The sequence below is a fragment of the Cydia fagiglandana genome, chromosome 10 (assembly GCF_963556715.1).
Source record: "Cydia fagiglandana chromosome 10, ilCydFagi1.1, whole genome shotgun sequence".
In the NCBI taxonomy this organism is placed as follows: Eukaryota; Metazoa; Arthropoda; class Insecta; order Lepidoptera; family Tortricidae; genus Cydia; species Cydia fagiglandana.
Genome location: NC_085941.1, coordinates 18,869,781 through 18,892,049, shown reverse-complemented (window position 1 = coordinate 18,892,049; position 22,269 = coordinate 18,869,781). Strand labels below are relative to the sequence as shown.

The window sequence follows — 22,269 nt, the reverse complement described above, 5'->3', positions numbered from 1 at the left end:
GTTCTTTTGCACAGAAATTCATTAATAACATTTTCCTAGTTCCAGGACCAACCGTCAGGCAACCAAGGCGTCAAGTTCAATCGCAAGCTCCTCTCCAACGACTTTGAGTACGAGAGCGATGACGACGGCGGGCACGACACGCACGCCTCGCACGCCACGCACGGCTCGCACACCACGCACGCCTCGCACGCGACACACGCCCAGCCGCAGCAGACCGCTGAGACGTTGCCGTTGGGGAGGTACACCAGTTTTTGTACACTTTATTTAAATAATTTGCAGGGAAATTATAAAACAGTACGAGTATGTACGCCCGGCCGGAAGCAGGCGGGCTGTCGAGCGCTTGTCGCGTTCATTCAGCCCAATAAATGGGCCCCTGAGTATGAGTACAAATAAAGTATGTACTCATACTCAGGGGCCCATTTCTCGAACGATATTAGTCTAATATTATTAGTGTGTTGTCATGGCAACCCATACGATTTGACAGTTCGTGGACTAATAATATTAGTCTAATAATACCATTCAAGAATTGGCCCCTGAATGTGTAAATTGGTTTTTGTTCTTACTGAATTTTAGACTTGATTACTAATCTACATGTTACTGTGGAGTTTCAAAATTGTATACCTTTAAGGTGGTTCGATTTTCATACAAAATTCAATCAAAGCTCATTAAGTAACTACACACTATTAGTACATAAATATTTCCGCATTTATCTTCCTTCGAATATTCGTTTGCGCGAAATTAACAGGAAAACAATGTTTCATACAGAAATCATGCAAAAATCATAGTTAAATTTTCATCAATTTTACGTATGTGTGTGTCACAAATGTCGTGTACAGATACATTTGCGACGTTGCCATACCATTTCCGACGTTGCCGGGCTGACCACGGCGCGAATTTGGAGTGCCGTCATGTTTAGTGCAATTTTGTTGACACTGACGTTTGACAGGTACTTAATTGACCTAAGCGAGAATAAGTACCCGAAGTTCGTCAGCTTAGCTAAGAACTATCATGGCGTGTTATGCAAACAGTCGCTTTTTTGCTTACAAACGGAAGATTCCCGGTTCGATCCCCAGTCAATTGTATGCTGGAACATAACTTTTTGTATTTTTGTTACATCTAAATTTCGTATTGTTTTTTTATTTTTATTTAATTTTTCTTATTATCATAAATCGATTGATTAAGTATGGTATGGGCTACACGTATTCGTTTATTTTTGACAAAGAAAATTAGAAATTATACTCTACCTAATCTCTCTTATTTTTACAATCAGGACATCCTCACTGCAATAAAAAAGAGATATATAAAATTTCCTGTGGATAAAATAATGGATTTTGTCTATGAATGAAAAACACAATTATTACTATAGTTTGTTTTTTTTAGCATTAGAAATAAGGTAAACAATCTTGACGTGTCTTTTAATTGAAAAACACATTTTAAAAATAAGTTATGGCAAATATGTAACAATTATAAATCAAATACGATCATTTATATTCTTCTGCTTTCATAAGTAATAGTTTTTTGATTTTTAAAAAGCGTTTAAATCTGTGTGCCTAGCCAAGATGCCAGTCGTTCGCTCCGTAGCGAACGTTAGGGTAATACCTGTCTCTATCACTCTGCCATATTAACACATTCATTACCACTAAGTGCTACGGGTTACGCTCGTAGCGCGTAGCCACGGTTTCGCCGTATGTAGCGCGTAGTCGCTACGAACAGTGTACCCGACAGTCGGGTTCTTGGTGTTGAATGTGTTAATGCGACAGACACGGCTGCGCTTCGGTCGCTACGGAGCGTAAACCATTGGCACCTTGGCTAGGCACCCTGGTCATCTGGAAAGCGAAACACATACGGAACGCGTTTCTATTACTCAATACAGTGGCCAGTTGCAGATTCGGCGGTAAACTTAACTATACCTAAATCTGGGTGCCTAGCCAAGATGCCAGTCGTTCGCTCCGTAGCGAACGTTAGGGTAATACCTCTCTCTATCACTCTGTCATATTAATGCGACAGACACGGTTGCGCTTCGTTCGCTACGGAGCGTACACCATTGGCATCTTGGCTAGGCACCCTGGTCATCTGGAAAGCGAAACACATACGGAACGCTTTTCTATTACTCAATACAGTGGCCAGCTGCAGATTCGGCGGTAATCTTAACTATACCTAAATCTGGGTGCCTAGCCATGATGCCAGTCGTTCGCTCCGTAGCGAACGTTAGGGTAATACCTCTCTCTATCACTCTGCCATATTAATGCGACAGACACGGCTGCGCTTCAGTCGCTACGGAGCGTAAACCATTGGCACCTTGGCTAGGCACCCTGGTCATCTGGAAAGCGAAACACATACGGAACGCGTTTCTATTACTCAATAAAGTGGCCAGCTGCAGATTCGGTTTTAAAGTTAACTATACCTAAACCTGGGTGCCTAGCCACGATGCAGGCTAGTAGAGTTCTCTTTCACCTTCAGCAGAACCGGGAGATCCAAACCTACCTACTTTTCATCTAATAATCTCAAGAATCAGTGCATGATTCAAACTTTACCGGTTGCCGTGGTAAGACCTAGGATTTACCATATCGGTGTTGGTAAAAGCCCGAAGTAAACTAGTAAGATTTAACATTTCGGGCTTTTACCGATCGGCATCGGTAAAACCTAGGTTTTACCGGTAAATCCTAGGTTTTGCCGTACTTCGGGCTTTTACAGTAACATATATATAATAATTGCTCGTTTAAAGGTAAGATAACACAAAGGAGAAACAAAAAGAAATTACCTACTCGCACCAGTCTTGAACCCCAATCCTCTTGCACGTAGTTATTTCCACGAACATACCGTTACGCTATTGCAATGCAACATACTTACGTTGTGTGAAATTGTCTACTACAAGGATCACGGAAACACTGTTTGCATGTGTGAGTAATACTAGGAAAAAGCGTGACAGCAACACTCCGTCGAATTAAAAAGGTGGTTTTTGCACAATGAAGTATTCAATGTTTACTTTAATTGTTCAATATTTATTTAAAGAGTGCGCGAAACATACTTTTAAGTATACAAATACCATGACCATTTCACAAAAAAATAAAACCTGAAATTTTGCAAAAGTGGTGCCATCTAGCGAGAGTTAAGTTTTGAGTAACCTAGGCGAACCACCTTAAACGCAATTCTTGTATATTTATATATTTCGGGGATCTCGGAAACGGCTCTAACGATTTCGATGAAATTTGCTATATAGGGGTTTTCGGGGGTGATAAATCGATCTAGTCTTATCTCTGGGAAAAACGCATTTTTCAGTTTTTATACAGGGTGTTTGGTACATCGTTTGCCAAATTAAAACGTCAGATAGCTTGAGTCATTTGCTATCTTCTCATGCCTAGAAAAACAAAATTGGCCATGGTTTTTTTTACTGCTATGCAAGTAAAAATTTGAAATTTACGAAAAACCGTCATAGAAGTGAAAAACAATTTTTGCACCAAAATAATAATTTCTAGGCCTGAGAAGATAGCAAATGACTCAACCTACCTGCCGTTTTAATTTGGCAAAAATGTACCAAACACCCTGTATGTTCTCCCAGATATTCTCTCTAATACACAATTGTGTTGTTGTTGCAGCATACTGACTAATCCTGAGATAATGCGGCAGCTGCAGAGCCTTCAGGCGCAAATGCAACTCATGACTGGAATGTCTGGAATGCAAATACCTGTAAGTATTTTTAGGGTTCCGTACCCGAAGGGTAAAACGGGACCCTTTTACCATACCCGAAGGAAGGAAGGGTAAAAACGGTGCATGCAGATACCTGTAAGTATTTTATTAGGGTTCCATACCCGAAGGGTAAAAACGGGACTATTACTAAGACTCCACTGTCCGTCTGTATGTCACCAGGCTGTATCTCATGAACCGTGATAGCAAGATAGTTTCAATTTTCACAGATGATGTATTTCTGTTGCAGCTATAAAATAATTGGCTGTGGGTATTTACTTGTGTAATTCAGCTCAACTTAATTTGAATATTGTTATGTTATTAAATTCAATGTACAGTCACCTGCAATAATATGTAACACAACGAAGGCCGCAAAAATATCTGACGCGATCTTATTTGTAGAGCCATAAGAGCGTGTCACATATTTTTGCGGCCTTTGAAGAGTAACATATTATTGCAGGTGACTGTACTGTATGTAATCTCACGAAATATTCTACATTTCCTATTTTCCTATGCTAACTTAATTTCTTATTTTTCAGAATTTAATGCCAATGATGACAGAGCTACAGCAGAATCAAAACCAACCATTTTTGGTGAGTATGTATACAAAAACTGAATACTTGTTTTCATGTCCTTAGTGTGAATTGTAGTTTTCAAAATACATATCTATTAGAAAACCAAATTGGTTTCGAATTGGTTTCTTTGAGGCTTAAGTATTTATAAAATACTAGCTTGTGCCCGCGACTTCGTTTGATAAAAACTATCCTATGTCCTTCCCCGGGCATCAATCTATCTCCATCCTAAAGTACATCTAAATCGGCTCAGCAGTTACTCGTATGTAACTAACAGACAGACTTACTTACTTTTAAATTTATGATATAGTTGGGTTTGTTTTAGTAATCATTTCAAATCATATTTAAAATTTAACATTTATTTTTGTGAGGAAATTAGTAAGTAATTACAATTTGAAATTTGGTATGGTTGACTGGTAGAGAATGCCTTTAGGCATTAAGTCCGCCATTTGTACATTTTTCCTGTGCTTGTGCAATAAAGTTTAAATAAATAAATACATAAATTTCAATTTCAAGTATCGGCCTCGGCTTCATATGGGTTACACAACAAGAATCAGTCTATTGTTCTATCAGTCTATTGATAGGTGGAACCTGCATGAAAATCCGTTCAGTAGTTTTTGAGTTTATCGCGAACATACATACAGACAGAGGTGGCGGGGGACTTTGTTTTATAAGTTGTAGTGATAATTACTGTTTTTTTTTTTCAGAACAAAGAACAGCAGAAACAGAACGAGTCCAAGGATGACATGGTGGAATCTGACATTGAGTTTGTAGAGACTGGGCCGCAGGTTATAGAAATACCAGACGCTAATGACTCCAGGTCAGTTTATATCACTTATTGTTGAAATATAATAGTATTGTACATATCCATCTGAGTCCCCCGTGTCATTATTGCAGTTTTGAATTTGGAACCTTCTTATATTCCATTTCAATTCAAATTTTTATGGAATTAATCCTTTATAACACATTAAGGCCCACATGCACCATTCCACTAACCCGGGGTTAACCGGTTAAACTTGGCGTTACCATGGTTACCAGTACAATTTGACACTAGGTTAACGGTTTAACCGCTTAATCCCGGGTTAGTATAATGGTGCAAGTGGGCCTAAGAGACCATAATATACATATACATCTCTTAGTAATTGTAATATGTTAGATTGAATTGTTAGTTTTATTTTATAAAATTGTTGATGTTATTATTTTTGCTTTTATGTAAATTCAATGTTGAATTGTTGACGTGTAAAAGTGCCCTTGTGGCCTATTTGCTGAATAAATGTTGATGTTTGATGTATAAGGGCTTCGGGGACTCAGGAGGATATAGAAGCAAAATCAACAACTACCATGTTTAACTATAACTTATTAATACTTCTTTAATAAGTTACAATTTACAATACAAGCCTATACTATAACTATAAGTAAAACTAAACTAACATATACTAAGTATACTAACTACCTACTTGAACAACCCACCCCGCACATCGTTCCCGGCGAAAAGGTGCCCATCACGCTAGCCGCGTTGAATCGCGATAGATAACCACTGCGCTAGGAACGACCCGGAGCGGGGATCGAGAGTCGAGACCCCTCTCATGCAAAAACCTGTAGAAATTAGACGAATCTATGTCATTAAAAAAATTAGGAGACAGGAAGAGTTTCGTAATTATAATCTGTGATTGTGTTTGTGCCAGGAGTCCGTCCCCGCGGCGGAGACACCGCTCGCGCTCTCGCTCCCGCGGGCGGCGCCGCCGCAGTCGGTCTCGCTCGCGCTCGAGTCGCTCGCCGCGGCGGCGGCGGGACAAGGACCGCGACCGGGAACGGGACAGGTGAGACAAGGATAGAAATTACTGCTCGTGCCAAACCCTCCACTCCAACGTGCACGGTCTCTAATAATACAACCGAATATACACTGTGTTTTTATTGAATTCCGTTAACTTCGAGGTATGGTTAAGTACGTTTAAGAGAACTACATGGCATAGATAATAAAAAAAAATTGTTAATTTTTTAATACAAAATTAAGTTTAAAAAGTAATTAAATGTAGCATATAGCGTTGTTGTAACACGTGCATTACATTTAACTCAACCAAACAATTGAAATCTGTGACATATCAATGTCATTTCGTACATCGATCGACCGAGATTGTGCTTAAGTTTAGTAGCAAATGTATGAACTCATTCTAAACACTAATCAATATGTAAACCGGCCCTAAGTCAAGTGTACACGCTTGTAGAGGCCTTATATGAAAAAAATAAATTATTGATTATCTCCGAAATGGAGTTAATTAGAATATCGGTGTCTTTGAGAAAGTTACTTGATTTAAGCTCAGCTTGAATGCACCCTTGAAATTAACGGAAATAAAAAAAAACACGGTGTATTTTGTTATAAAAAAAATTGTTTTAGCACTTGAACTTTTAAATCGACCTTGTCGGTGCTAAGAACAAATTTGCTTCGGGTTGTTTCCCATAAAGTTTTAAGTCACAATGTATTGTTTCTCCGAATTTTCGTTAGTCATAATTTGGTTTTTCTCAGAAACGCGTAACTTTACAAGATTGCCATAAACCTAACCTATCTATAGGATAATCTTAAGGCCTGTCTCCATATTGCGCGGCAAACTATCGAATATTGGCTCGCGAGCTAACACGATAAGATCGAGTTGGCTCGCGAGCCAACCTGGTATCCATAGCGCGCGGCTGCCTCGCGAGCCAATGTTCGATAGTTTGCCGCGCAATATGAAGAAAAATCTTAAAAAGTAGACGGTTTCAGAATTATAACTAATGCTAATCTGACAATCATTACATTATGACTTTCAATACATAGGATATATACACGGTGTAACATGAGGAAACCGAATAATTTTAACCACGCATTTCTGAGGTCAAAAGAAGTAAAAAATGTAATATGAGTTTTGGTCAATTTCGCAAAAAATAAAAAATAAAATTTGTTTTTTTTTTTCAATTTTTTTAATGTATTTGTACATAAAAAATAAATGTTATTGGTAAACTTGTCACTTAAAATGGAGTTTTACATTTTTTTTTCGTAGAACCTACTTTTTGCAAAGTGTTACTTGTCACTTTTTGACATCTAACAATAACGATATTTAGACTACGTCCCATAGCAGCAACATCACCATCAAAAAGGCCTTTTACACTATGTAACAATAAAAACTTGTTTTTTTTTTAATTAATAATATCTCTGAAACTAGGCGAACCGTGTATATATATATTGTCAACAAGGTTATTTGAAATAAATATTATTCTTATTCATATTCTTAATAATTATGTCAAACAAAGGGATCCGATTTGATACACATTATTATGGATAAGAATAAATATACTTACTTTCAGAGATCGGGATCGTGACAGAGATAGAAATAAGGATAATAAGAGTCACAAAGAAAGGGAAGCTGACAAGGAGAAACAGAGGGAACGAGAGAAGAAAGGGTTACCACCGATTAAGAAGGAGAACCTAAGTGGTAAGTTATTTAAAATGATTATAACTTTATCTTGTATTAACCAGAGATATTTTTAATGAAATTAAAATAGATTATATACAGCTTAGCAAAAAAGAGTAGAAATTAAAAAGTGGCAATGGCAACACTGTGGTGTCATCCCTTTCAAACCAATATATATAAGAAAACGGGACGACAGTACAGTGTTGCCACTTTTTAATTTCTACTCTTTTTTCCCAAGCTGTTAACAATCCGGCCACAATTGTTATTAAATTATTTGGTTTCTTAAGCCTCTTCTTTTTGGTTTCTTGGGCGATATGGAGACGGGGCTTTACAATTTTGATATGGATCGCAAATTCGGTGTTCCATGTTGTAAACTGATTGTATTTGTATGGTAAATTTAATACGTATTGTGCATATCCAATGTGTCTGTTTGTCAAAGGTTTGCTTGTGTTAATTTTGCGAGTAGGTCTCGAGCACAGACAAAACATCCTCCAGACTGAGCATAGTCGCGCTACCCCCTCTGCCACGCATACGGTAATTTTACTCCATGTTCGAGTCGAAAGTGTTTTTGTGTGACGTCCGTATTTTGAACGGACCAATCACGGCACGGGACTTCGCTCACCTCGTTCTGCACACCCCCGCATTTTTGGCATCATCGGTTACATGAAATAATTGCTCTAAACTCGGTCTAGAAGATTCCTAGTCTATTATGGTCTCGAGTAGGTGAGCCGCGAGCCTACTCGCTAGGAAACTACGTCCCTCTACAGAGGTCAAGCTTCTTTGCGCGGCGACTTTTCATCGACACGGCTCATTTCATGTGGATATTAGGGTTCCGTACTTCAAAAAGAAAAAACGGAACCCTTATAGGATCACTCGTGCGTATGTCTGTCTGTCCGACCACCCCCCCCCCCTCTTTATCTCTGAAACTATGGGGCCTAAAATTTTGAAAAAACAATACACAAAATAGTACTTTACCTATAGATGACAGGAAAACCTATTAGAAGTGTGCAGTCAAGCGTGAGTCTAACTTATGTACGGAATCCTTGGAACGCGAGTCCGACTCGCACTTGGCCGGTTTTTTTTTATCTAGACGCACATTAACACGGAATTATCGTTACAGTATGCAGCACAACACTATGGGTGGGCCACTTATCAAAACTCGCAACGCAAGAAGAACTGTCAGACCTATTCGGCGCCATTGGTGGTGTAGTCTCCATAGATGTGGTCGGGCCGCGCGGCTGCGCCTTCGTAGTCATGGAGCGGCGCCGCGACGCGCACAAGGCGTTAACTACCCTTAACAAACATAAGCTGCACTCTAAAGAAATTGCTGTGAGTTATATTTATAAGTTATTAAAGAGGACTTGAGATTTTTGAGTGATGATCGCAAACAGAGGACACAGCCAAAAAAACCATTAACAGGACAAATTTTGACTTCTAAACTTATTGTTAGTAGCGGCTCACAAAATACACCGATGTTCCAAATACTATCAAATATTTGACATACGGACATGATGAAACTATGATTTTGTCAGGCCATCTTTCTTCAGTCTTCTGTTTATTACTTGTCCCCAGATACTTTAGAATAAAAGCTTTAAGTTACCACATTTAACAGACTGATTAACGTCAAACTGAAGTATGAAATTTCCCATACAAATAAATACCTAAGACAACCAGGTATTTATCATCCTTTTTTCCAGGTGGCTTGGGCTCCAGGCAAGGGCGTGAAGGGCCGGGAGTGGAAGGACTACTGGGAGGCCGAGCTCGGCGTGTCCTACCTGCCGTGGGCCGCGCTGCACCAGCGCTGGGTGCTCGGCGCGCTGTCGCTCGACGCGCTGGAGGACGGCGGCGCTGTTGATGAAGAGACGCTGCCGCCGTGGCTGCCGCCCAGGGTAACTGGGCCATTACAGTGGCAGGGTCGCCATGTAACGTGGGGGATGTCAATAGAAACATACAAAAAATATTTTTTTCCATTTAAGTTAGGCCACAAGATAGTATGCGCTACCCCACCCTAAAGGAGCATGCGTGAACGGAATACCTGCTTATTGGCGTTAAGGCAGTCAGTTAATGGCGTAAATCACACCCTGCAACGCGCACAATCTGTTCCTCGCAGCTTTATATTGCCATAAATTAATTTTAATAATTTGTCCACAGATTCTACCCAAGACCCTAATGGACGGCATGGTCGGCATGATGCCCATGGGCATCCCCGGCGCGGCCGGCATGCCCCCCATGCCCAATGCCATGCCCAACGCGATGCCCAATCCTTTGCAAAATGCCATGCCTAACGCGATGCAGAATGCCATGCCCAATGCGATGCAGAATGCCATGCCCAATGCGATGCAAAATGCCATGCCCAATGCGATGCAGAATGCCATGCCCAATGCAATGCCTGGCGCAATGCCAGGCATGTCGGCGTTGCAGTTACCACCACCTGGGTATGTTTTTAATACTACACTACTCCTGTTACTAGATGAAGTGATGTTTTTCGTATAGTTTTGTCGCAACAACAGTTATTCAAGAGCGAATCAGCGACCCCCTTAGCAGTAGAACGCAGTGGCTGTGGCGGAAAACAGCTAGGAGACGATGATCATGATGGTGTTAGTGTATGGTAGTAGTGTATATCTATTCTAGTGAGTATTATATTCTTTGATATCTATGCCTGAAATAATATTAAGATTTCATAATTTTGATTGTAATGTCTGGAATAACAAACGTTACAGTTTGACAACCTTTTTATATGCATTGCTCTCTAGAGTCCGAGGGGTCTGAAATTATCACACAAAAAGCAACTTTGAGGTTTTAAATTTAGGATTGAATTTTGATTTAGCGAAAGCGCGTCTGTGGAACTCGAGTTAAGTCAACTCACGACAATACAAATTATTTTTCATCTCTCCTGTTCGGAAAGTTCACCTTTCATAGGCTGATAGGCGGGTGGATAATTTCATTTCCCACCCTAGGGTGGAAAGTAATTTTTCATCTCTCCTGTTCGGAATGTTTACCTTTGATAAGCTGATAACCGGGTGGAAAATTGCATTTTCCACCCTGGGGTGGAAAGTAATTTTTTTAAAATTTTTACTTCGAGCAACGGCTAACAGCAATATATGCCATATTATAAGCTCTCATATCAGCTTCCGCATGACTGAAATTGGCGCCGTTTACATTTTCAAGTGATTCGAGTGACTTATAGTTATGTGGTTTACTTATATATCTGTTAATAATTTGTTCTAAAGAATTATACTTATCAATAATAAACCTACATTTCTCGTGTTTAACTTTCCTCATAGTCGAAATGAAAAGTAGAGTGTTTAACTCGGGTAAAAGTAACCATCTCACCCTCGAACTATTGGCGAAATATCTTGGTTGAAATGGTTCACTTTCCACCCTTGGTTAACAATCTACTATACATGTTTTATAGGACCTGATGAAAGTTTTATTTCGCAGCATGGGTCCGGGCCTGCCGCCCGGCATGCCGCCGGGCATGCCCCCCGGCCTGCGGCCGCCGAACATGCCACAGCAAGTGCCCGGTTAGTACATATTTAATACTAATGATATTAAGAGTGCTATTACATTTCGGGGTTGAGCGAGTTTAGGTATTTTACGCGCTGCGGCAGGCCGTGCGAGCTCAGTATTCCGATCCCTTCTACCACACTCGCACTACAATGATGGATTAAACATTCTTGATCCTTCGCGAAGCATATTGAAATCAACCATAACAACACTAACTGTACTTAACTTATAAAGTCCTAAAACTGTTATTTGGTAAGTACGAAAATACTAAATGCAGTGCAAATGTACATAGGGGCTGTTCATAAATTACGTCGTCTATTTTTGACTCCCCCATCCCTCAAATCATCCAAAAATCATGCTTCGGATGACTCTGTTTCCTCCTACGTCATGCTACCATCATCCGATGTCCATGACCCCCTCCCCCCCTCCTCCCATTTGAAACGACGTAATTTATGAATAGCCCCATACTCGTACTTATGAACGTATATTACTCGAAAGAAATTATAGGTACTCGCTTATTTACAAGAAACAAGTTACAAGAAACTGAAGATACACAGGGTCTGATGATGGAGCTGGAAGGTGGCCACGGGTACCAGTCTATCATGTAACTAAACCACTTCGTGTTTGGGCTCGTTTGATTCGTCTAAACAAGATCTTTGACACTGAAGATACACAGGGTCTGATGATGGAGCTGGAAGGTGGTCACGGGTACCAGTCTCTCATGTAACTAAACAATTTCGTGTTTGGGCTCGTTTGATTCGTCTCAACAAGATCTTTGACACAAGACAGTACTCAGGGTCTGATGATGGAGCTGGAAGGTGGTCACCATTACCAATCAACCATACAACTAAACCACATCGTGTTTAGGCTCGTTTTATTCATCTCAACAAGATCTTTGACACTATATAGGTGATACTCAGAGTCTGATGATGGAGCTGGAAGTTGGTTACCGGTACCAATCAACCATGCAACTAAACCACTTCATGTTTAGGCTCGTTTGACTAGTCTCAACAAGATCTTTGACACTAGGTGATACTCAGAGTCTGATGATGGAGCCGGAAGGTGGTCACCGGTACCAATCAACCATGCAACTAAACCACTTCATGTTTAGGCTCGTTTGATTCGTCTCAACAAGATCTTTGACACTAGGTGATAAACCAAACACGAAGCCCAAACACGGAGCCCAAACACGAAGTGGTTCAGTTATGTGATAGACAGGTACCCGTCGCCACCTTCGAGCTCCATCATCAGATCCTGAGTACTTTCTTGTGTCAAAGATCTTGTTGAGATGAATAAAACGTGCCTAAACACGAAGTAGTTCAGTTACATGATAGACTGGTACCCATGGCCACCTTTCAGTTCCATAATCAAACCTTGTGTATCTTCAGTGTCAAAGATCTTGTTGAGACTAATCAAACGAGCCCAAACACGAAGTGGTTTAGTTGCATGGTTGATTGGTACCGGTGACCACCTTCCAGCTCCATCATCAGACCCTGAGTACTATCTTGTGTCAAAGATCTTGTTGAGACGAATCAAACGAGCCCAAACACGAATTGGTTTAGTTGCATGGTTGATTAGTACCGGTGACCACCTTCCGGCTCCATCATCAGACCCTGAGTACCATCTTGTGTCAAAGATCTTGTTGAGACGAATCAAACGAGCCCAAACACGAAATGGTTTAGTTGCATGGTTGATTAGTACCGGTGACCAAATTCCGGCTCCATCATCAGACCCTGAGTACTATCTTAAGTCAAAGATCTTGTTGAGCCGAATCAAACGAGCCTAAACACGAAGTGGTTTAGTTGCATGGTTGATTGGTACTGGTGACCACCTTCCGGCTCCATCATCAGACCCTGAGTACTATCTTAAGTCAAAGATCTTGTTGAGCCGAATCAAACGAGCCCAAACACGAAGTGGTTTAGTTGCATGGTTGATTGGCACCGGTGACCACCTTTCGGCTCCATCATCATACCCTGAGTACTATCTTGTGTCAAAGATCTTGTTGTGACGAATCAAACGAGCCCAAACACGAAGTGGTTTAGTTGCATGGTTGACTGGTACTGGTGACCACCTTCCGGCTCCATCATCAGACCCTGAGTCAAAGATCTGACCTGTGTTGATCTGATCTGTGTGACCTGTGTTGTGTACAATAAAGTGATTACTACTACTACTACTAGATCTTGTTGAGCCGAATCAAACGTGCCCAAACACGAAGTGGTTTAGTTGCATGGTTGATTGGTACCGGTGACCACCTTCCAGCTCCATCATCAGACCCTGAGTACTATCTTGTGTCAAAGATCTTGTTGAGACGAATAAAACGAGCCTAAACACGAAGTGGTTTAGTTGCATGGTTGATTGGTACTGGTGACCACCTTCCGGCTCCATCATCAGACCCTGAGTACTATCTTAAGTCAAAGATCTTGTTGAGCCGAATCAAACGAGCCCAAACACGAAGTGGTTTAGTTGCATGGTTGATTGGTACTGGTGACCACTTTCCGGCTCCATCATCAGACCCTGAGTACTATCTTAGTCAAAGACCTTGTTGAGCCGAATCAAACGAGCCCAAACACGAAGTGGTTTAGTTGCATGGTTGATTGGTACCGGTGATCACCTTCCGGCTCCATCATCAGACCCTGAGTACTATCTTGTGTCAAAGATCTTGTTGAGACGAATAAAACGAGCCTAAACACTAAGTGGTTTAGTTGCATGGTTGATTGGTACCGGTGACCACCTTCCGGCTCCATCATCACACTCTGAGTACTATCTTGAGTCAAATAAATACATATAGAATGTCAGGTCGTTCCAAATATTTTTAATCCTGTCCGGTAGTTTATTAAACTGTACCATTATAAATTATAATACTATAAAAACAGTGCTAGGATCAAAGTCTCTCGTTGCGGTTTACACGCACACAGTATAGCGTTTTACACGGCGCCCGCCGCACACAATGATAAAAAACCTCGTCGTCGCCGTTGAAAATGTGCGGAGCCGACCGACACACGTCCTGCCTGTACAAGCTCTGCCGCGGCACTGAGCTGGTGAGCGCGCGTCATCGGTAATATAGAGTAGTTTTCAAAAAATTGCCAAAAAATTATAGTAGAATTTCATAAACACTAATGTATACCAACAGTATAAGCAAACGTTGCAGATTGCTTGAGTATGAAAATGACTTCGATATTAAGTAGATTTTCGTAGAAATTGACACTTGTTTCGGAGAGAAAATTGAGTTCGTTTTACTTTGATTTTCTCTTTCTCAAAGGTATGTAGGAAAAATATCGTTTGATATGCTTAAAGTACAGGGTATTAGTAATACAAAATAGCCAGGTTTAGCAGAGAAAACTTCTCAACATTTCCAAATAAAAGCTTGCCGTTCAGTGCTTCACGCGGTTTTTCGGAAACGACCATCAGAAAAAAAATCATTACTTATTTAATAAGTCCTTTTTCTAATATTTACAACGATATTTAAAAAGATAAGAAGACGCTTTTACTGGAACAAGTACTCATTGTTTCTAATAAGGAGCACAAAGTCCTGAATTTCGTCGACTAGTATCATCAATTTTGCATTATTTCGACTTTTCTTGTAAGAGCGCTCTTAATTTATTATTTAATCGTATGGCTTATGCAAAAATAGGCAGTTATATAAATGTCACGGAATATAAATTACATTACAATTAAAAATTAAATTAAATGTCAATATTCAGTGCGTTTAGCCACGCAATTGCGTCGGGTGGGCCCGACTTCTAAACCGTTAGGTTTCAACCTTCCTCGGAGATTGTGGTGCCGCTTAAATAGACTGAGAACGGGTCACGGTCGCTGCAATTACCTTCTGCATAAATGGGAGTGGAAAGACTGCAATGTGCGAGTGTGGCGAAGAAGTCCAGACTATGGAGCATATAATTCAGCGATGCCCTCTGCATTCATACTCAGGACCACCAGAAGACCTGCTGCGCCTACTAATGATATTAATTATAGAGATGCAACGGATAGTTGTTTGGCCGGATACCCGATATCCGGCCTACCCATCGGCAAAGAAAACTTTTATCACGGAATTCATTGCATATATTCATTAAAATTAGTAATATATTAAAGATGAGTATATATTTGGCAGGTATGCAGCCTGAGGCGGGTATGCCGCCGACCAGCGCACTCTTGAGGTTCCCTGGAATGCCGCCGCAGCCCATACAATCCATGCCATCTATGCCACAACCGGGTCAGTATTAACTTCATAAATGTGACGTTTTGAAGAAAAAGGTACCACTTTGTCGCATACCATAAGGACGAAATGTATACAAGCACATTTCGTCCTTATGGTATGCGACAAAGTGGTACCTTTTTCTTCAAAACGTCACATTGTAAGAATATATTTCTTGTAAGAATAACAGAGAATCTCTATGCCAAGCGAAAGTATGGTACCTTTTTCTTGAAAACGACATTTATTGAAGATTCGTGAGCTGACAGCCAAAACTCATTAATTACTATCATAAACCAAACCGAACCGTAGTGGCAACAAAATTAAGTTTTTGTTCAATTACTCGTATGCTTGCAATTAGTGAAAACTGCTTGTCACTTGATATTGATAAATTGGCCTGATGACAAATTTTGAAATCCCTTTTAATATTGTCGGTACACTTGTATTGGTTCCGAAAAACACAATATTTCAGCTATACTCATAAGATTTAACATAAATAATTGCATTTTATTATAGCCAGTTTAAACCTCGCGCGAAAACGCCTCGCACGCCATTTGTGACGTCATAAATTATGGTGGTAGACATTGCTTACATACTTACAGTTACGAATTTCCCTTGAATCCGAATGATATTGTTAATTCAGCACCAAATATTACGGTTAGGGATGATAAATACATCACAAAAATTGTTCACAATAAGTCATTTTATACAAAGACTCTCACACGGTTGCAATTTAAGATGAATTATTTAGATACATGTAAATTTTGAGTGAAAATCACCGAGCGCCGGATTTACTTTTTAATTTTTAATTTTTTCTAGTTACGACAACCAACATGGCAATGATAGTTCCGTTCAGCCAAATAATTAAAAAAGTTTTTTGGGGAAATATCGTATTATTTAGCATTTTATTTATATAATATCAAATAAATATTTACTTTATATCGTGTAATAATATTTTTTGGACGTAATAAATGTTTAGTGGCGAAACAATATTTTTTTTGAACTTCCAAACTCTTTGGCGAGTACGTAATGGATTACAGTCAATGAGGTTGTCTATGTTGCTCTAAGAAATATGTCATGCATTGATGACGTCAACTCTTACGTCGCCTCTGATTGGTATTTCAATCAAAATGGCCGATTGGAGAATTACGCACTTTTATTTTATTGAATATATTAATAATCCTTCAGTTTATACTGAGATTGGGCCATATTTTAGAATCATATTAACATATACTTACGTTTCTTTGAAACCATTATTTCCATGATTCTTTGTTACTGTCATCAGGCCAATTGATAATGGGGTCTGTTTCCTACACAGATATTCCGGCGTTTATTGATATCGTCTGTAAATTTCGATATACAATCTGTCAAAGCCATTTCCGTCAGTAGAAAAAACTGGCCAAATACCTACGAGTAGAACTCGCGCACGAAGTGTTTCGTACCATTACGCAAAATACGGCAAAAAAATTACGTTTGTTGAATGGGAGCCCCAATTAAATGTTTATTTTATTTTGTTTATAGTATTTGTTGTTATAGCGGCAAGAGAAATATATCATCTGTGAAAATGTCAACTGCCTAGCTATAACAGGAGTCTATTTGTCACCAGGCTATATCATGAGATACAGCCTGGTGACAAACAGACAGACAGTGGTGTCTTAGGGCCAGTTGCACCAACCACATTTGACAGACTGATCAACGTCAGCCGGCGCGCCCCGCCGCGCGCCACTATGAAACTTTCCATACATACAAATTTAGCGAACTCTTTAACGATACGAACAGTTTGGTGCAACCGACCCTTAGTGATAGGGTCCCGTTTTTAGGGTTCCGTACCCAAAGGGTAAAACGGGACCCTATTACTAAGACTTCGCTGTCCGTCCGTCCGTCTGTCACCAGGCTGTATCTTACGAACCGTGATAGCTAGACAGTTGAAATTTTCACAGATGATGTATTTCTGTTGCCGCTATAACAACAAATACTAAAAACAGAATAAAATAAAGCTTTAAATGGGGCTCCCATAAAATAAACGTGATTTTTGACCAAAGTTAAGCAACGTCGGGAGTGGTCAGTACTTGGATGGGTGACCGTTTTTTTTTTTTGCTTTTTTTTGTTTTTTTTTTGCATTATGGTACGGAACCCTTCGTGCGCGAGTCCGACTCGCACTTGCCCGGTTTTTACCCTTTGGGTACGGAACTATGGAACCCTAAAAGTGTAGGCGCGAAGGGTTATCGACCCATAGAAAATTTGAATTTGTCGCCTTTTTCTACTGACAAAGTTTGACCGGCTACAGTTTGTAATGTGATGTGGTGGCAGGCATGGCGGCGCTGCCGGGCTTCCTGGGCGGGCTGCTGGCCGTGGGCGGGCTGGTGGGCGGCGTGCCGCTGCACCACGCGCCGCCGCAGCACCAGCAGATGCAGGTCACTATAATACACACATCTAGTTATTTATTTATCTTATCCTCTAGCCGCCCATACGCCAAACCTTGCCAAGCAAAATGAAATTTTATTTTGTCAACACAAAGTTCAAATTAGAATGGAACAGGAGACCTTTTTATAGGTCTCTGGGCGGCTAAAGGTTATACCTTTATAATGCCAAATGGCAGTCTACCAGTCAACCATAGGGCCAAACAGAGACACTGATGTTATTGTTCACTCAAGTATTAGTTTTACCGCATTACATATGTACCAGTGTTGGCCGAAACGTTAATGCAGTTAACCATTATATTATTGGCCATTAACCATTATAAATTGCACCGTAAACTGTAGCGGTTTACGGTTCAATTTATAATAGTTAATCATCATCATCATCTCAGCCATAAGACGTCCACTGCTGAACATAGGCCTCCCCCTTGGATCTCCATACGTGCCGGTTGGAAGCGACCCGCATCCAGCGTCTTCCGGCGACCTTAACAAGGTCGTCTGTCCATCTTGTGGGTGGACGTCCTACGCTGCGCTTGCTAGTCCGTGGTCTCCATTCGAGCACTTTTCGACCCCATCGGCCATCTTCTCTGCTCTTAATAGTTAATGGTTAGTTGCAATTAACGTTCGGCAAACACTGTTAGACTGTTACATACTGTACTTTTTAATAGTGAAGCGATCAGAATTTAATAATCTTTTGAGCTGGAGTGGCAAATATTGTCTATGGAAATATCGTTTATAAAAGTATATGTGATAACCACTTCTTTGTTTCTGAATAATTGTCTATTGCAAACTTATCTAGTGACCTATGTATTAATAATCACTTACTAATGATATAATATATCCATGTGCAGCAAAGGGTGTCGGAGGTGACGAGAACTGACGACGCGATGGACCTGGACACGGAGGAGCATAACGAGGACGTGCCCAGCGAACAACCCCAGCCACTGTCAGACCAGGTGAGCTACTAGACTATAGTATGAATTATCTCAGATGATTTTTTCGAGTTCGGGTGCTAATCCGTTAAACAAAAGCCTTTGTTTGTTTTAAGAACGGTCTACAGCTCGTGCCAAAGCAACCATGTCGTTTAAAAGCAACTATCGTGATAGTATTAAGGTTCAAATTCATATGACACTTGTTCAGAGAACAATTAGGGTGGTCTTGTTTTTTGAGATAACAAAAACGTGTTATCTCCGAATGGGCTGATTCAAGAATTTGAACCATATTATTAGAATGGTAAATTTGCTTTTTAAATGGGTTTGTCCCCGTTACTTACGTCGGGGCTATTAGCAGTAAGCATTGTAACCACTGCATAAAGGAAACAATATCTTTTGTTTAACAGATTAGGGTTCGAGCCCGAAAAAATCACCTGAGATTATTCATACTATAGCTGTTTATACCTAACTAGCCACTTAAGCTATTTTTATATACCAGATCAGGGATGTTGAGGATGCAAATTTTTTGACATGACGCGGATGCGGATATTTAATAGCTCACATGATGCGGATGTCAAGAATAGGTACTTCAAATATTACATTTTAGTAACTTTTCTTCTTCTTCCTCGCGTTATCCCGGCATTTCGCCACGGCTCATGAGAGCCTGGGGTCCGCTTGACAACTAATCCCATGATTTGACGTAGGCACTAGTTTTTACGAAAGCGACTGCCATCTGACCTTCCAACCCAGAGGGTAAACTAGGCTTTATTGGGATTAGTCCGGTTTCCTCACGATGTTTTCCTTCACCGAAAAGCGACTGGTAAATATCAAAATATGATATTTCGTACATAAGTTCCGAAAAACTCATTGGTACGAGCCGGGGTTTGAACCCGCGAACTTTTAGTAACCTTTATAAAAAAAAAATTGTTCAGTATTTGAACAAGAATATAAGAAAAAAACAACAAATTTCAAATCTTTTAATTTATTTTATTTGCGTATACCTTCCTATCATACATTGAAGTTTCTATATTCGAAGTTTCCTTCTAATAATATATTCCTTTGCCCAACAGCTTCAAGCTCTACTTTCAAAACCACCGCCCGGTTTCAACTCCTCCGAACCTCCCCCCACATTCAACCTCTCCGAGCCTCCCCCCACAGCGGCCAACACGGAAGACAAACAGGACGACAAGCGGGACCGGGACCGCCGGGATCGCGACCGGGATCGCCGGGACCGAGGGGACCGGGACCGGAGGGACCGGGATCGGGGCAATAGGGACAGGGAAAGAGGCGGACGAGATCGTGATAGGTAAGTATTGGTTACCGCTAGTTTGCGTGACAATTTATTTATTTATATTTCGCCTCTCTGTAATAATCTATTGTCTTAGTATTACACAGCGTAATGTAATGTAGAATGAAATATTTTTTATAGTCCATCAGTGAGCCAAGGTGTACTGATGACTTCATAAAATATAAGGAAAAAATATCCTGAAAATTAATAATCAACCCTGTCAACAGGGACCGAGGCGATCGTGACCGCGACCGTGACCGTGAGCGCGGCGGGCGGGACCGGCGCGACCGCGACCGGGACCGGGACCGCGAGAACCGGGACCGGTTTAACGCGCCGAGGGATAATAATAATAGGTGAGTTACAGTAATGAAAACGTTTGTAGAGATATCGTGACCGTGACCGGTACTGGGACCGCGACAACCGCCTTGTGTCCTTATCCTTACTTTATTTTTTAACCATTTCGACGCCGTGTCAAACACAAAAGCTGTCACGCGGACGCCACGTCACCGAAGTGTCAAAACTGAAATTGAACTGTATGCACGTAGGTCTATGTTGCTCTGTGGTTTGTGACCGAATCCGTCATTGGCGTCCAAAAGGTTAATACCGATGACCTTCGACTTAGCCTATGATTGATCATCACTGCAGTATGATGAATGAATATAATGTACCATCACCTACACTGTTAACTCTGTACATCGGTGGACCTTATGCCTCTTGTAATAATAAGCGTGTTTGCATGTCGTAGAGAACGAAGCCGCTCGAAGTCCCCGCGCGAGGCAGGGGCGGGAGGGGAAAAGTCGCTGCAAGAACGGTTGTGGGAGATGGCCAACGGCAAACGCGACGAATTCCCACAGCCTCAACAACAGGATAACATGGGTAACTAGTTTTTATTTATTTGCTTACTATAGTCCGTTTTTTTTAGCATTAGAAAGAACTTCGCAGAAGTTCGCTTGTGGTTCTAAATCTGGCACTTTTAGCGGTAACAATTTGAAGTAAATTACATGTATTGACCATGCTACATTAGATAATTTAATAATTATTAACAATTAACGAGCCTGATAAAAACTGCACGCTTGCTTCTGCGGAGTTCTTTCTAATGCTCAAAAAAACGAACTAGCTTTTGCCACAGAATAAGTAATAGTACTACAGTACAGAAAGGAAACTTCCTACAAAACCGAAGTTTGACTGCGATTCAGGGTCGAATAATGATATCCCTTTCTAACTTATGGCACTATCTCTTTCGACTATTTAGGGTTGTCAAAATTCAAGTAATTATCTGTGGTCGTGCATGCAAAGGGACTTCAAGTTGTGTCAACCCTAATAATTGCTTGGAGCAATGCTGAGGCGAACGGAGCCGAGTTTGCCCGAAGTCAGGAGTGTCTCCTCTCCCCACTGTTTTTGCCCGCGACTTCGACTGCGTGGAATTAGTAATTTGGGTAGCAAATTTTTTATCCAATCTGCTTTTGATTGTTTCTCCATACAAACTTACTTATTTGAGGGACAAGAACACCTAGATAAAGTGTAAATCAGGCGTCAATAAAATTATCCCACTTCCACCCCGCTTTTCACGATTTTTGGGATAAAAACTATCCTATATCCTTTCTATAGACTCGAACTCAACTAAATCAGGTAACAGACATACCTAGTCAAGGAAGTAAACCTAGATTCCGTAGTTAACTAGGAATCCTAAAAAGGTTTCCTGTAAATAACCTTAACGTGATATATTTTTGGCCGGTACTGTATGTTTATCTTGTTTTATAAACCATGTATTTTTTTGTGCAGGTCTAGAAGAAAACAGGGTTGAACGGCCGCCACTGGATCGAATGCCACGGCCAGTAATGGATGGTGGTGAGTTTGGATTTGTTTTTGTACCGTACTGTACATACATTTTTACGTTGGTACAGCGAGCTGCAAAATTCATCATAAAGTGTCCATGCACTTTTGCAGCTAGGTGTACATTTGGTACTGATTAGATTTTACGGTTGATGTAATGTTCAATTCATTTATGTTGTTATATACAATTAAACGTCGAAATATAGGTCTCGCATTTTAAAAAGAGGCAAACACATCGAATGAAACTTCAGATGGTTAAAAAAGTAGATACTGAGATTACAACTCTAATATTAAAATGGCATATTGTTGTTTGGTCTCTTTTTAATTATGCAGTATCTACGTTTTTATACTGCAAAACCAGCTCGGTAGATACTTTTCTGTGAATGGTTCTAGTTGCTATT

General features: G+C 40.5%; 1 protein-coding gene across 3 annotated transcripts in view; it reads left to right on the top strand.

Moving 5' to 3' along the window:
* LOC134668003 (SR-related and CTD-associated factor 4) overlaps positions 1–22,269 on the top strand; it is a 42,059-nt gene that overhangs the window by 7,077 nt on the left and 12,713 nt on the right. For all 3 annotated transcript variants that reach the window (XM_063525440.1, XM_063525439.1, XM_063525438.1), the window contains exons 5-21: positions 40–239; positions 3,597–3,687; positions 4,224–4,277; positions 4,964–5,076; positions 5,942–6,076; positions 7,596–7,723; positions 8,823–9,031; positions 9,400–9,591; positions 9,854–10,137; positions 11,144–11,226; positions 15,318–15,419; positions 17,709–17,812; positions 18,667–18,771; positions 19,818–20,053; positions 20,263–20,388; positions 20,781–20,911; positions 21,818–21,883. In XM_063525440.1, the coding sequence (XP_063381510.1) occupies positions 40–239; positions 3,597–3,687; positions 4,224–4,277; positions 4,964–5,076; positions 5,942–6,076; positions 7,596–7,723; positions 8,823–9,031; positions 9,400–9,591; positions 9,854–10,137; positions 11,144–11,226; positions 15,318–15,419; positions 17,709–17,812; positions 18,667–18,771; positions 19,818–20,053; positions 20,263–20,388; positions 20,781–20,911; positions 21,818–21,883 (2,359 nt within the window). The remainder of the gene's footprint in view (positions 1–39; positions 240–3,596; positions 3,688–4,223; positions 4,278–4,963; positions 5,077–5,941; positions 6,077–7,595; positions 7,724–8,822; positions 9,032–9,399; positions 9,592–9,853; positions 10,138–11,143; positions 11,227–15,317; positions 15,420–17,708; positions 17,813–18,666; positions 18,772–19,817; positions 20,054–20,262; positions 20,389–20,780; positions 20,912–21,817; positions 21,884–22,269) is intronic.